The sequence below is a fragment of the Podarcis gaigeae genome, assembly GCF_964106915.1.
Source record: "Podarcis gaigeae genome assembly, chromosome: 5".
NCBI classification, from domain to species: domain Eukaryota; kingdom Metazoa; phylum Chordata; class Lepidosauria; order Squamata; family Lacertidae; genus Podarcis; species Podarcis gaigeae.
Window position 1 is genome coordinate 56,148,307 of NC_139681.1, and position 15,302 is coordinate 56,163,608.

A 15,302-nucleotide genomic window follows, 5' to 3' on the forward strand; every position below is an offset into this window, starting at 1 on the left:
TCCCTCAAATACTGTACACACATTTATTGAATGGATTAACAAGCTATTAACATTGAATTTGGCCCATGATAATAATAATAATTTTTACAAAAAACAACCCAGAGGGGGCACTGCTTGGAGAAGTTATCAAGAAACCAAGCTATGAAATTCAAGGAGGACTAGAAAGAACTAGTAAAGTCACTGTTACTAAAGCATATTCAAACAAACATAAGAAGAGCCTGCTGGATCAGGCCAATGGCACATCTAATCCAGCATCCTATTCTCACAGTGGCCAACTAGATGCCCGTGGGAAACCCACAAGCAGCACCCAAGCACAAGAGCACGCTCCTCTCCTGCAGTTTCCAGCAACTTTTATTCAGAAGCATTACTGCCTCCCACTGTGGAGGCAGAGCATAGCCATCACAGCTAGTAACCATTCATAGCTTTATCCTCCATGAATTTGTCCAAAATCTGAAGGCACCCAAGTTAGTGGCCATTACTGCCTCCTGTGGGAGTGTGTTTAAATATGTGCAGTGTTGTATTAAGTTGCACTTAAGTTGTATTAAGGCAAGCAGATAAGCCAGGTTCAGAAGCCCAGCTTAGGTTAGTCTCCAAGGGAGGTACAATGTGACTCGAGTTTCAAGCAATGGCATACAAAAACATGGAGGAAAGGCGTATTATGCCATTTCTCTTCAGGTAGTTTGGACACCTCAAGAACAGGATGTGAGGCTCAGGGACACTTCTTTTTTGCTTTTACAACACTAGACTACTGCAACACCTCTGAGCCCAGATGCTAAGCCAGCAGGACTTCTGCATGCAGGATATATTCAAATTACGTAGCATATTTTTCAGAATGCTTCACAAAGGCTTGGGATTTTATTCACTTAGTTGAAATTTTGAGTCACTTTATCTTATGAAGCTCAGCACTTGTTGGAATATCTTAATCATGCAGAAACCATTACTATGGGACAAGTGTGTTCTTGCTGTCCTTACATGGCCTACTGTAGAGTTAGTGCAGGACTGGGGACTGGGTATGACAAATATCTCCTTATGGCAGTGATCTCTGTTGATTGGGGCTCCCAGTATTAGTGAATCAGAATTTTTCCTAGTCTTTGAGCTTCTTTCGACTAAATCAAGATTCTTGCATGTCTAGCATTGTGATTGTGGCAGTCATAGATAGCACAGCAGCGGAGTAAGAGGGAAGAAGGAAATGGGAAATTGTGATTTCTACAGAAGGCATCTCGTGCCAAGGTAGAAAGCATTCTACCAAGGTTATGGATAATGCTATCTCTTATTGCATAGCAGAGCCTAACCTCCAGTTGTGTATTATCAAATGAATGGGATTAGAGCCTTTTTGTCATAGTGAGTCAGAGTTTCATTTCCTGGCCAGAGTGCATTTTAAATAATGATCTATGAACATATACACCTTGGCAAGGTATTTGACATGTCCCAGTTCCATTAATGGGTTTAGCAAAAGAAAAAGTTGCTGGCCTCATATGGAAACGATCTGACCGTTATTGGCTGGTTTGTATAAAAACAGGCACACAAACACACACAAGTTTGAAAATCATTGGTTGACAGGTGCTGTTATCCTGAACGTGTTGTGTTGTGCTGGTTTTGCTGATACAGAGTGTGTTTATCTGTCCCTTTCACTCCTTCACTCCCTCTGCACAATAAGAAGGCTTCAAAATGTCTGGACAAAAATAGCCACTTTGAAAGTAGCACAGTGAAGGCCTGGTTGTCCTTGTTTGTTTTCTTTCAGCTATTTCCGGATCAAGTTCTCAATTTACAAGTCAAGAAGTTTCAGGCTGCCAGCATTGCAAAGACCACCTGAAATATAGAAAGAAGGGGGCACAGGCACACAATAGATGCTTGTGATCAGAATGGAGCTTGGATAAACCAGCACATTCCCTCCCATGGGTTGCCCTCATTTACAAATGTGTTGTTTTTCTTCCCTTACAATAATATAAGCAGTTTCCTCCTGCAGTGAGCAGTTGAGATGTACCTTAGTGTTTACAATTGGAACATGGTGGCTAGCCTTCCTTTCTAAAGCTTTGTGCATTGGATCTCTTGACCGGTTTTCAGTTCACTCATCAATAAGCTCTACCAATATGTTCAAAGATGGTGGGGGAAAGTTCATTATTACCCTTAATGTATCCTTTAAAAGGAAGCAAGGGACATTTTCTTGATATTGCTCTCTCTACATGAAATTAATAGGATAAGAGGAATAAGCCATGGGCATCATCCTCCCAACACGCAAAGATGTCCACACACTAGAGGAACTTTGAAAAAGGGGATAGAGGTGCTCATCTTACTGAGCATCACAATAACTATGTAAGGATAATTTTTTTAAAAAAATATTCCCATTTGTTGTTATTCCTCCCCTATTTTACAGATGAAGAGGTCAGATTCATCAGATTCAATTTTCAAAGAGATGAGATCTCACTGCATTTAAAGTAAGCTCTAGCCTAGCCTTCAAAGCAAATTCTGGGTTTACCTTAGACCCAAGGTTCATATGGGTGTCTTGTTTTTGTTTTGTTAATCTAAGGTAGCCATCTCTTTCTCTGTTCTCATTGGGGGTGGTCAAATTCTTAGGTCTGGTTTGGATATCTGGGGTTTCCTCTTGATCCATAGTTTGTGATTTTAAAATGTTATAGGAACATGATTTTTTTTTTCAGGGGGGCTGAACATTGTGTAACTATGAAAGTAACCTAATTGGTTAAAACAAGGCATCAAGGGAAACTATGAATTATTTTCAGAATCTGGGGTAGATACACATTCCTATGTTTTCATGTGATGGTTCCCTCTATCAAATGATCACCTATCTGAGCCCACTGACACTTGAGTTATTGTGATGCACTAACCAATGAGAAGAAACCTCACCTATTCTAAGCATCTTGTGAATATCACATAAAACCTAGTGTGAAAATCTATTGTATATGTCCCAGGGTGATCCATAAGACAGCAGCAGCCTCCAGTTTTAGTATAAAGCATTTCCCTCAACCTTTACATTTTTTTAATGTATACTGTAGTGGTTTGTGACTGCTGTGCTGTGCTTAGCATCTTTCTTCCAATTTTTTGCCTTTTTATCCAGACATATTGCAATTTCTGTACCCTTTTTATGAGTGCAGGGTGTTACATTGTCGCAAGGTGATTCAAGGTGTGTTTTTCCAGTAAACTGTTATCCAACATACTGCAGCCTCCCTGGATGCCCACAGTTCCTGATCGGGGGGGGGGGGGAATGCATAGGAGGAAGGTGTCTTCCCCTGGGCTTGAACTGAAGCTTGGGCACCTGGGAAGTCTATAGAATGTGGACCACTGATTATTTTTTGAATTAAAGAAAGGACAATCACAAATATCCCTTTACCACCTCAAAAACATAGGGGTAAAAAACTTGCACCCTACCCACGAGAATTTTACAAGCTTTCTCCCCTTAGATACGTTTCAAACACAATTTCTTTTCTAATTGATGAAGAAAAATGTGGGAGAAAATTTTGGTATGAACCCCCTCTTCATTTGCACAACTCTCTGTAGTGCTTTTCACCGAAAGCATTCCAAAGGAGCCATCTACATAAAAATCACTGTCTTGAAGTCTGTTTATGCAGGGCTTGAATATAGACCATGTAATCATTTTCTCCCCGCAGAAATTATTCTATGTGTGATTATCACTGTTGCTAGTTGTATATCCTTGTTTGTAATTTGCCATAGTAATTCGGCTGTTGGCAGTGATACTTGCTACATATTTCCTATGTAGGGTGGGATTCCACCCTACTGCTAATTGCAATGCCATTTTCTGCAAGGCACTTGCACCCAACAGCATATGTTACTGATGCTGTCATCCCATGAAGTAAGGACTGCTCATGCCATTATTTGATTTAATGTTGTTATGGTTTGCTTTTTTATTGCTTTGTTTATATTTCATGTTAAATATTTTATTGGGTTACAAAAGTACATACATGGTTTCTATTTTCAGATCATAAAGTCTTTCTACAGATCAGTTATATCCAATGTGAGACATGGATGTTTTATACAGTATAAGGGTTTATTTTTCACGTTGTCCCCCATTCTGGGATTGATTTAATGAAGAGTGGGTTTAAAGTCACCTAATTAAATAAAATTACCGTACATTTGCACTCAGGGAAATGGCTCCCACAAAGTCAGTCTTGAGTTTCCGTATATTCCAAAAGATATTGTAATATTTTAATCTATATGCGTGACTCCTTCCAGAAACCATGAATGGCAAGATTCCAGAATACAGCGGAGTTCTGTGGCAGTCATTGGGCATGTCTAATTAGCATCAACTGGAACACTTTACTTATTTGCACACACAGTATACTCACTGATATGTATCACAGAAGTGCCAAGTGCCCATAAAAGGTAAATATAAAGTTGATAGTGGATGGAGTGGAGTTCAACATCACAGTACCCAATAGATGCAACCTGACCTGTTATTTGGGTGCTCCTGATAGAATTAGTATGATTGTAGAGCTTGCTGCTGTGAATCATGCACCTTGGGCATCATTACACTTATTTATCTTTTGTTCCAGGCTAAACATGCCCATCTCCTCCAAACTCTCCTCCTCAGACGCCAAGTCCCTCACCATCTTTGATACCCTTCTCTGGACATGGCCTAGTTTGTTGGTATCTTCCTTAGACTGGACACAGTTGAGGTGAGGTATGACCAAAGCAGAATAGAGTGGTGCTATTACTTTTGTTGCTGCAGCTTAAATTGTAGCCAACTGTTTAGCTGTTGCCAGGGACGTTAGGTCTTCAGAAGGATTCAAAGCACAAGTCCATGATATAGATTTGCACAAAAGTTTTCTTTCCTAAGTTATATACATGCATGTAATCTTAGGTCTACTTTCAGAGTGAAGGGAAAGGGCAGAAGACCTGAAGTGTGCAAAAGACCCAGGGCTCAGCTCCCCCAGATCACCTCCTAACAGTACCTTAGACTCTTACATAGCATTGCTAGCTCATGTAGAGACAGTAGCTTAGTAAAAGCCCTTGTTCCTTTTTTCTGAACTTGCTGCTGTGAAGCCAAGTGTCACCAGTCTTACCCTTGTGCACCTGATTATTTTGGGAATTTCTACCTTTTGGAGCTAAAATGGTAAATTTATTTTTCTGCTGTTGCGAGTTAATTTCGCCTGCTCAGCACAATATGCAAGAGTTGGCCATCTTTTTGTCATACAGACAACATATTATTCCTTAGCACTTCAGTCCTAGTAACATTGTGCCCTGCTTGAGATTTTTCTGTTCTCTTGCATGCACAACTCATTATCGACGTCTGAGCTACAGTGGCAGCTGTTCCATTAGGATGAATGTGGCACTGCCCCACCAGCCTAAGTCTGCCCTCAGCCAGCCCTCCCCTACCCATCTGCCTGCCTTCTAACTTAACAACCAGTCTAGAGGGTGGCATTGCCTGTCAGCTTCCTCCTCCTTGGTCTCAGTGTTGCCCTTGCAGAACTCAACAGGGAGGAGGATAAGACTGAAATTAGATATCACTAGCTCCATTGGCTCTGGCTCCACCTACTGCTGGCCTCCCTACCTTCTGCCCTACCAGCCCCACTGGGCACCAGCCACCAACAATGATAAAGACAATAAGATTGATTTGGGTGTGGGTGCGGGTGCAGATGCTATGCCTCCAAGCAAAACATGAAAATCCTAAAGTAGCCTTTTTTCTGTTCTCAACTACAAGACACCGCAGCACTGAAAGTTACTTTGGCTATGTTGCAGCCAGCCTGCTACTGAATAGCTCGCAGGTTGATACCAGAATAAAGAGTATATGGCAATTAGAAATTAATCCCTTGTGGTTCTTCAGAGGGCTGTCTCATTCTGTTGGGCAGCCTCATCTGAAATCCACAAGGAATACATATTGAGATTCCAGTTGCTTTATACAAGGGGTGTTGTTGTTTAGTCGTGTCCGACTCTTTGTGACCCCATGGACCAGAGCATGCCAGGCACTCCTGTCTTCCACTGCCTCCTGCAGCTTGGTCAAACTCATGTTCGTAGCTTCGAGAACACTGTCTAACCATCTTGTCCTCTCTCGTCCCCTTCTCCTTGTGCCGTCAATCTTTCCCAACATCAGGGGCTTTTCCAGGGAATCTTCTTATAATGTGGCCAAAGTATTGGAGCCTCAGCTTTGGGATCTTTCCTTCCAGTGAGCACTCAGGGCTGATATCCTTAAGAATGGATAGGTTTGATCTTCTTGCAGTCCATGGGACTCTCAAGAGTCTCCTCCAGCACCATAATTCAAAAGCATCAATTCTTCGGCGATCAGCCTTCTTTATGGTCCAGCTCTCACTTCCATACATCACTATTGGGAAAACCATAGTTTTAACTATGTGGGCCTTTGTTGGCAAGGTGATGTCTCTGCTTTTTAAGATGCTGTCTAGGTTTGTCATTGCATTTCTCCCAAGAAGCAGGCGTCTTTTAATTTCACGACTGCTGTCACCATCTGCAGTGATCATGGAACCCAAGAAAGTAAAATCTCTCACTGCCTCCATTTCTTTCCCTTCTATTTGCCAGGAGGTGATGGGACCAGTGGCCATGATCTTAGTTTTTTTGATGTTGGGCTTCAGACCATATTTATACAAGGGGTAGAGGGGTGCAAATCAAGCAATGAGCAACTTAAATAGTCCATGTTAGGAATGTGAATTAACATGCAAGTAAAGGTGGAGTTTCAAAGGCTTGTAGGTCTCCTTCCAGCAACACCTGCAGCTAAGCTGGTGCCAAGCATATTGCTCTGCTTTTGTTTGGACCACATTAGCGAGGCTGAGACAGGGGTCTTGTCATTTGAACAGCCCAGGACCTCCATACACACTGCACAGCCTTGCACCCCAGGGAGGTCACATCGGTGCTGCTAACTTTGACTTCACCCCTGGAGGCTCTCCGGACAGTTGGATGCCAGCAACAAGGGGGGGGGTTGGGGGGCAGTAGCAATGCAGGCCCAACTGCAGACCCTTATTAGGGCTGCTAATCTAACCACGTCTAATTAGGAGTCGGCCCCAAAGAATTCAATCGGGTTTACTCCCAGGTAAATGGGAGTTGATTGCATCCTAATCTCCCTTCCACTCGCCAGCCCAAGAACAGCAGTCCCCAAAGGGAGCCGGTTGTGCTGTCTTCTTAGAGAGATCTGTTTCTCGAGGAGATCTCTGCCTTTCTTTTCTCGCCCGTCCCCGGGGAACTTCTCCCCACCCCTCAGCGGCTCGCAAAGTCGTTATTTCTGAAGGGGGCGGAGCTGCCCGGGCTAAGCTTCCTCGGCCGCCCAGCGCCCCCTCGGGGCTTGGGCGTGGAGAGGTGATGGCCCACTCCCCTTTCGGATCTCCTGTCCGGGGGAAGACCGGGCCCCCTCCTCCCCTCCGCGGGCGGCAAGCAGAGCCCAGCCCTCCTGCCTCCCGACCGGCCGCCCCCTCCTCCTCCTCCTCCAGCCCCTCGCCTTGTTCGGCGCGGAGTGCAGATCGCGGCAGCAGGAGGCGAAGCCGAGAAGGCAGGGGAAGGGAGCTTCGCGCCCAGCCGCTCGCTCGCTCGCCTCTCTGCCCCAGCCGGCCCGCCGCCTTCTGCCTGCCTCCTCCTTCCTTCCTTCCCCCGGGGCGGCTGCAGAAGCAGCAGCAGCTGCACCAAGGAGCGTTGCCAAGGATCCGCCGCTGTTGGGCACGAAGCGGGGGCCGAAGAGAACCGCGCAGCGGCGACTCGGGTGTAGGGACGAGGGAAAAGGAGGCAGGCAGGCATATAGACACACGAGCACGCGGGACACCGCGCCGGGGATCCGCACCGGGACTGCAAAACTTGATCCGCCTTTAGGAGGGAGAAGGGGGGACCGAATAGAGACTCCCTCCCATCCATATAAATGCAGCCTTGGACCAGAAGGAATCCCCTTAGTCCCACCAGAATATAAGAGCCGAGCTCCTTTGAAAGTGGCCGAAGACCATTTCTGCCCTTTCCTCCCTTCCAGGCGGAGGATCGAGAGCGGTGTGACCAGGCTCTCCAAGATTGGTGCATATATATATATATATATATATATATATATATATATATATATATATATACTTAAGGACATCTCCTTCTGTTGAAGCTTGGGGAAGTTTTGCTTCTCTTCTGGTGCCAGCAACGAAGAAAAGAAAAAAAAGGGGGGGAGAGAAGGGAAGGCACCAGCTTCCTAGGAAATCCTTCTTGAGCGCCAAGGAGCCATCCTGAAAGAATAAGCACACTCATCATAATACAAGGATACATCTGGACTCTGTTTGCATTTCCTGGGGACGAAGATGCTGTCCTACAGCGTGCTGGATGCTAATGTGGTGGACGTGGAAAAAAGGCGAAACCCATCCAAACATTATGTGAGTACACAGATGGGGGCTGAATAATGCTTGCATGGGAGGGGGTGCCATTAATGTCCAATTGTGGCAAGGCTGCATGTCCTGGCAATGGGCAAAACAAAAAAAAATTCCTTCCAGTAGCACCTTAAAGACCAACTAAGTTAGTTCTTGGTATGAGCTTTCGTGTGCATGCACACTTCTTCAGATACACACTTGGCAATGGGTGTCATTCTTGAAGCATTTTACAAGGCTGGCTGTTTGGGTTTGCAAAGAGCCAGAGAAATGATTTGGGATAGGGTTTCTGAGTGTGTGCTGTGCCCCACTGATGAACTTTATGAAGCACCTTTACCACCAAGGAAGAAGGTGAGCATAGGGGTTTTTGCAAGCATTTCAGTTTGGTGCAATCGTGTCTTTCGGGTGCAGTGTTGTGTAACATAGCCTATATAAGGAGGACACTGTTTGGAACAGGCTGCGCCTTCCCAGGTGGTCTGAAAAGCACACAGGATGAGTATATGGGTGTTGATTTGTTTTGTTTTTTAAAGAGCTCCTCTCCTTCAATTTAAAATCAGTTTTGCAGGCTGTTTTAAATAATCCTGCTGCAAACAAAGTTCCTCTGCCACATCTTTGCTTGTTTTTGATGAGCATTGGTAGCATGCTAGGATTTGGGTGGAGTGTTTGGTGCAGGACAGACATGAACTAGACTAGATGATGCTTAACTCCTCTCCAGCCCTGAGTCTATAATGGCAGTCCCAGTTTATTCATGCACAAGAATGTTGCCCTCTGGTCAAATTGGCTGACCATTTTTTGCCCTTTCCGTGGAGCAGGAGGCACATGTGGTGTTATTTTGAGCCATCTGGGCTTGTCTGACCCAACTTATTATTTTGACCTGGATGCACATTTGGCAGGGGTGTCCCTCAGTTCCTCATAAACAATCAGTTCTGCTATTCTGGAAGACTGCTTACATTCTCCTGCCCCTGACCTGAGCCTTAGAGGGCTTTTGCACATTGGAGCAAAAGGTAGACTTGCACTTTTCTATCTTCCCATTAATGTAGGGACGTCCACATGATGCCCTCCCCATTGCCCTGAACCTTCCATCCTTTTAATACAGGTGTTTTTTTTAAATCCTTGGAAAGTCTGAAATGATCAGGCTGGAGAAACACCTGCATGTAGCGGGGAGAGGTCCAGGAAAACATTGGGATGGGGGTGAAGTCTTGCGGGTTCACCTATGTTAATGGGGAGACTGGTAGGTGCAAATCCAAGCCCACAGAAAGACAGTGGTTAGGGCATTTCTTCCCAGAGCATTTTGGAATAGCTGCTTAAGGACCTTGAATTTGTCCTAGGTGGGTGTCCCATTTTCTCTGTTACGCTTTATTGGCAAAATTCGTTGCTTGACTTTCTCATTAGAGATCCAAGGCAGTGACCGTACATGAACCCTCGGTTTCTTCTCTTTAGCTGAGCCAGCTCAATCAATGTGCAGTGCTGGTTGTGCTCCTGGGCGGTGCAGGCCAGGACACGGACATAGTCACTGCAGGACAAACCTCAGTGAAAAGATCCGAAGAGGATGAAAATGTTAGTCACTACGACATGGGACTAACTGAGGGCCATATATGCTTTCAGATCTATTGGCCCCAATATTTGAAAGTACCAAGGGTGGTAAATCTGTTATCCTTTCCTTGCCAGTAGGTAAGGACTATATATTTTAGGTTAATTCTCATAGGGTGATATTCTGCTAATCAGTGCAAGGATTTATGGGCAGTAGGACTTTCATGTTTTCCCAACCCTGTGCTCTCTCAACAGCCTCCCAAAATCTCCTCCAGAGGGTTGGGGGAACCCCTAGAACAGATTTAGGAGACATGCGGGGGGGGGGGGGGAATGCAAGCAGAAATAATTTCATGGATGAAACAATTGCCTTAATGCCATGTTGCACTCCACCAATAATATTTTCATGGAACTCCAAACTCTGTTTTGGATGTGGGCGAAGTGTTTTGCTGGAGCTGCATACTATTTTGCTGGTGTTCCATACTTACAATTTCCCACCAGCTTTGACTACTGAACACAAGCTGGTAACTGAGACCAGAGAATAGTTTTCCCCCTCCAACTGTTCACTGACAGGTATCAAGGGAATTTGTTTAATCCTACAGATTTCAACACTAAACTTTGTCATGTTGTCATCATCCGTTTTGAATAGAAGTGAAATAGTAGATGAGGCAAGGAGTAATCACAGCCTTGGAGAACGACAAAAAGGCAGGAGTTCTTGCGTCAGCCCTCCTTACCAGTCCTCTAGACCTGACAGCCAAGTCATGCACAAGAGTGGATATAAAGAGCATTATTAGTATTGGCATCTTTCTCCATATTTCTGCCAAGGACCCTGTGGAAGTAGCCTATCAGATGTGCAGCTTGCTTTTTGTGAATTCAACCTTAAATGACATTATTTTTCACAAGGTTCAGTTTGCCAAGTTAACCAGGATCTACTTGTAATCTGGTTCATTTTAAAGCTCAGCTTTGCTCCGGACAGCAAAACGTATTGGGCTGGTATTACCACCAGTGTTTCAGCAGACAGTCTTAAATTGAAAACTGCTGGTGTAAGGGAAGGGCTTTTCTGATTATTAGGCTAAAAATATATCTAGCCAAGCATTCTGCTTCACACATTGACTAACCAGAAAACCCACTAACCACACAGCCTGAAGGCCATAGCTGGCTCCTCCTATTGTGCTTACCCGGTAGACTGCCATTAAATTTGAAGGTTCTATTAGTCTTGGCAAATCGCTGCTGGTAGACTTATTCTCCGTTAATATAGCTGATCTCTCCTTAAAACAATTGAAGCCAGTGGCTATCACTTGTCTACTCTTTGCTCTAAGAACTAAAATGCATAACATATTCAGCAGTTATGATACAAGATGCAGTGCCAGCCATAGAAGTGAACGAGGACAAAGGGTGGTATTATGTCATACAGTTGTTCAGTTCTTTGGTAGTTTGTGCCATAGACAGCGAGTATTGTGGGTGATATTCACATATCTCGGTGTAAGTATGAGACAGTTCTGTGTCACACTGGGTACTATCAGGTTGTGTTCTTATCTACACTTACCTGGAAGTAAGCATGTTAATAGTCAGTTGGACTGACTTTTAAAATGTTTACAGTTTGAGATCCTTCAAGTTCAAAGCAAGTATTTTTCATGTGTAAAACAAGCAAACAACCCTCAGTTATAGAGACTGAGTAACTGAATCTAGATCAGGGGTTGCTAATGCAAACCCTGTGGGTGCTAGTGTGCTCCGCCAGTACCACCGATGGCACCTGCAAAAGATTGTAGTAAATGTTCCTTCAGAAATCAGCACTGCACCAGAGACTTATTTGCTCTTCCTGCCCAGTTTGTTTGCATTAGTTCTGCTTCTCCTGTATTGGAGACACTCCCTTAAACATGTCCACATCTTATTGGTGCCTTGATTGGACACCCACCATCCCATTTTGAGGAGAGGTGCAAAGAGCTACTCTGTAAGTGATAATGGTGGATGATGTAGCAGCCATTTGTGTTATGCCATACCCCCATGGCATCATTTTGTGACTGGTGTTCGTGGCACCTTCTCAAATTCCAAAGGTGCCCACTAGCCAAAAAAGGTCGGTGATGCCTGCTAGACTTGCATGCTATACTTTTATTAAAAAAAACAACAACATTTGAATATTAAAGTCAAATTCTCTTGTTAATAAATGCAAATTAGATAGAAATGCTTGATTAAATTACATGCATTTTTCAGTTGTTACCAAATGGTTTTCATAATTTGAATTTTAATTCCAGTGTTTGAGGTCTGGGTAAAAAAAAAGTGGGACCTAGGGAAATAAGAGTGCAGAATTGTATTCATCTTTTAAATATTTCCGTGTAACCATGAAGGCCAGAAACTTGATCTTTTAGCAAAATGAAAAGTTTTCAAAATTCCATGAAAGCAGAAAGATTCTGATTTAGTACTTACACAGATTGTTAGACTACTGCCAGTCAGAATAGGATTGTGCACTACTAACATGAGATTTGCTGTGCTCTGTTGAAAAATGTTCCTTGCTTCTGCATGAATTAATGAACCCTGCAATGACTTAATTAGGGCTTCTGATCCCCCCCCCCCCATTCCAACTCTCTGGAGGATGCTCTTTGATTTCCCAGACTCAGGTTGTCTGATATATCAAATCGATATTGGCTGACTGGACTTATCCAAGAGTGCTTTCATTTGCAATGTTTAACCTGATCTTCCAGATGTGTATTGGGAATGGGTGATCAAAACTCATCCACAGCCTCAGGCCAGATGCATGTACATGTATGCCTTTTCCTCCTTTCTGTGCATTAGTGCTGGCTAAGTGAATCCAGCTGCCATTATGATATTGTTCCTTTCAGGCCTTTTTCATGTGCTTTATTCAGTCTGGTTTTAAATACCTCACTGTTGCAATGTGCAAAGCTTGATTTTTTAATTTTTATTTATTTTTGCCTGTGTGGGGAAAATAAATGGTCTATGGCATTTTTCACCCAAGGTTAACATAGCAAAAGGGTTACTTTCATCTTGTTGATTGACAGCTCTTATCTCTCACTTTCTCTTAGATGTTCGAAACCATACAGGGAGGAGCATACTTGGTTAAATATTTGCCAGTGTGATTCAGCAATACCTAACAAAACTATACACTGAGCTCCATGATTCCAGGAGATACAGGAGACATCTCCAACCCTAACATATCCTAAGTATGTGTAACTTAACTGCATTTGTTCACATTCATCCTTTGCCTGTTCTATAGCCACTTACCTCTTTTCTCTCTCCATTGTCAAACTTTAGATTCTAATCTCTCTGAGACAGGTCTTTTTCGTACTGGACTGGATCCAAAGATCCATTATAAGAACTCTTTTTGTGGAACACGCCTACTCACCGAAGTGGGGCAGTCTCCCCTAAACTGCTCTGTAAGGATGGAGGTGCAGGAGGCTGCAGCAAGAGGGGGAACTTCAGAAAATTGCCTCCTCTCTTCCTATGAGCCTCCGACAGATCTCAAATCCTCCCATTCACAGAAGGGGTCCTTCTGTGAATGGATCATGTATCCAGCCTGATGATGGCATTGAATGAAAAAAATAATATACCTTGAAAAATAAAGTAACAAGTTAACACACAATAGATGTTAACCTAAATATAAACATACACAAGATTTATGCACACATGCTGCTTTCATTTTTGCTGTGCATGTGTGAAAGGCTTGTATACTGTAAATATTGGGTTGTATCCTCTGGTGCAGCAGGATTTTCATTTTCTCATGCCCCCCGCCAACTGCTCTGGAGGGTCCAAAGGAAAAGAATAGGAAGTTCCATTGTACCCATGGAAGTTCCTTCTGCCACTGGAGCTACAGTGTTGGATATGACCCATTGAAATCAATGGGACTTAAAGTAGTCATGACCTACTTAGGTCCCATTGGCTATCATAAGTCCCACATATTTCAGTGGGTCTGCTCTACTTATGACTTAGTCCGGATTCAGCTCACTGCCAGTAAATATGAAGCCTGTCTGAAGGAGACGTTGACGCATAGAGAGAACACAAGCTGTGTTCCCCAGCTCAGAACTGCTTCTTCATGTGAATATTATCATTCCTTCCAAGGCTACCTCTGTCTATTACAGAGAGAAATAAAACTTCTTTTTCTACAAAAAAATTGAAGAAAATTTGGGGACACCCCTTCCCCCCACACTTTATTTGGTAATGACATTGAATGTGTGTGCATAGTTCTTAATTAAGGTAAATTTGGTGCTCAACCTTTCTAACTTTTGTTCATATGAATGCATGTTAGTTGCAGATATATTGATTGGCCAAGACATTAGATTTTTTGCCCTGGTGTTTTTAAACCATTGTTTTATGGCAACTGAAAACTAAAACCAACTATTTTGTCTCTCTTTTTCTTCCCTAGCTTAATGACTAAAAGAAATGATACATTTCAATCTCATATCACAACTCTTGAGTGATATCATTTGCAATCTAAAATTGTATTTCCTATTAGGTAATGATGAAACCGGCTTCAATAATGGCATTTGGTGCTCAGATGTATAGGCTGCCTTGGGAGGAAACAGCTGGCTTTTACACATTGCATAGGCTGTTTCTTTGTCAACGACCATTTTTATGTCGCTTCCTCTTCACGACCCAGTGTCCATTCAAAAGGAAACAGTTCACAGTTGAAAGCAGGATTGCTGGAAAGCACTTAGCAATGCTGTGTTGAATGTGTGTGTAATCAAGTGCTTTGATGTGTCTCCGCAGAGCTGACTTCTTGTTTTTAGCCTCAGGCATCAATTATGTGTGAGCATAGGAAGCTGCCTTATAGTGTCAGACCTTGTGTCCATCTAGCTCAATACTGTCAATTGTCAGCAGCTTTTTCCCATGGTAACAGAAACAGGTCTTTCCCAGCTCAATGGTTCATAGAATTATAGGGTTGGAAGGAACCCCAAGGGTCATCTAGCCCAACCCCCTGCAATACAGGGATCTCAACTGTAGCATCCATGACAGATGACCACCCAACCTCTGTATAAAAACCTCCAAGGAAGGAGAGTCCACCACCTTCCGAGAGAGTCCGTTCCACGGTTGAACAGCTCTTACCATCAAAAAGTTCTTCCTGATGTTTAGTCAGAATCTCCTTTCTTAAACCTGAAGCCATTGGTTAAGTTCCTAGTCTCTGGAGCTGGAGAAAACTTCCCTGGATCTGGTCACTGTACTTCTGTTGATGCAGACTAGAATAGCATTAGCTTTTTTTGCTGCTGCATCACACTGTTGATTCATGTTAAGCTTGTGGTCTACTAACACCTCTAGATCCTTTTCACATCTACAACTGGCAAACCAGGTGTCCCCATTTTATATTTGTGCAGCTGGTCTTCCTGTCTAAGTGTAGAACCTGGCATTTGTCCCTATTGAAATTCATTTTGTTTGCGCCTAGTTCTCCAATTTGTTAAGGTCATTTTGAACCCTGATTCTGTAAGCAGGGATGGAGATCTAAAGCAGAGATGAAGAACAACCTCT

The 15,302-nt window shown here is 43.4% G+C and overlaps 1 protein-coding gene across 2 annotated transcripts in view; it reads left to right on the forward strand.

Annotated features, from left to right (window-relative positions):
* Nucleotides 1–2,359: 2,359 nt before the first annotated feature.
* SH3PXD2A (SH3 and PX domains 2A) overlaps nucleotides 2,360–15,302 on the forward strand; it is a 253,175-nt gene continuing 240,232 nt past the window's right edge. Inside the window, exons 1-4 of one of the 2 annotated variants that reach the window (XM_083741558.1) lie at nucleotides 2,360–2,435; nucleotides 4,207–4,356; nucleotides 4,527–4,654; nucleotides 8,051–8,312. In XM_083741558.1, the coding sequence (XP_083597684.1) occupies nucleotides 8,241–8,312 (72 nt within the window). In that variant the 5' untranslated portion in view covers nucleotides 2,360–2,435; nucleotides 4,207–4,356; nucleotides 4,527–4,654; nucleotides 8,051–8,240. Of the gene's footprint in view, nucleotides 2,436–4,206; nucleotides 4,357–4,526; nucleotides 4,655–6,816; nucleotides 8,313–15,302 lie in introns of those variants that run through there. The other variant, XM_083741560.1, reaches the window with a different exon arrangement.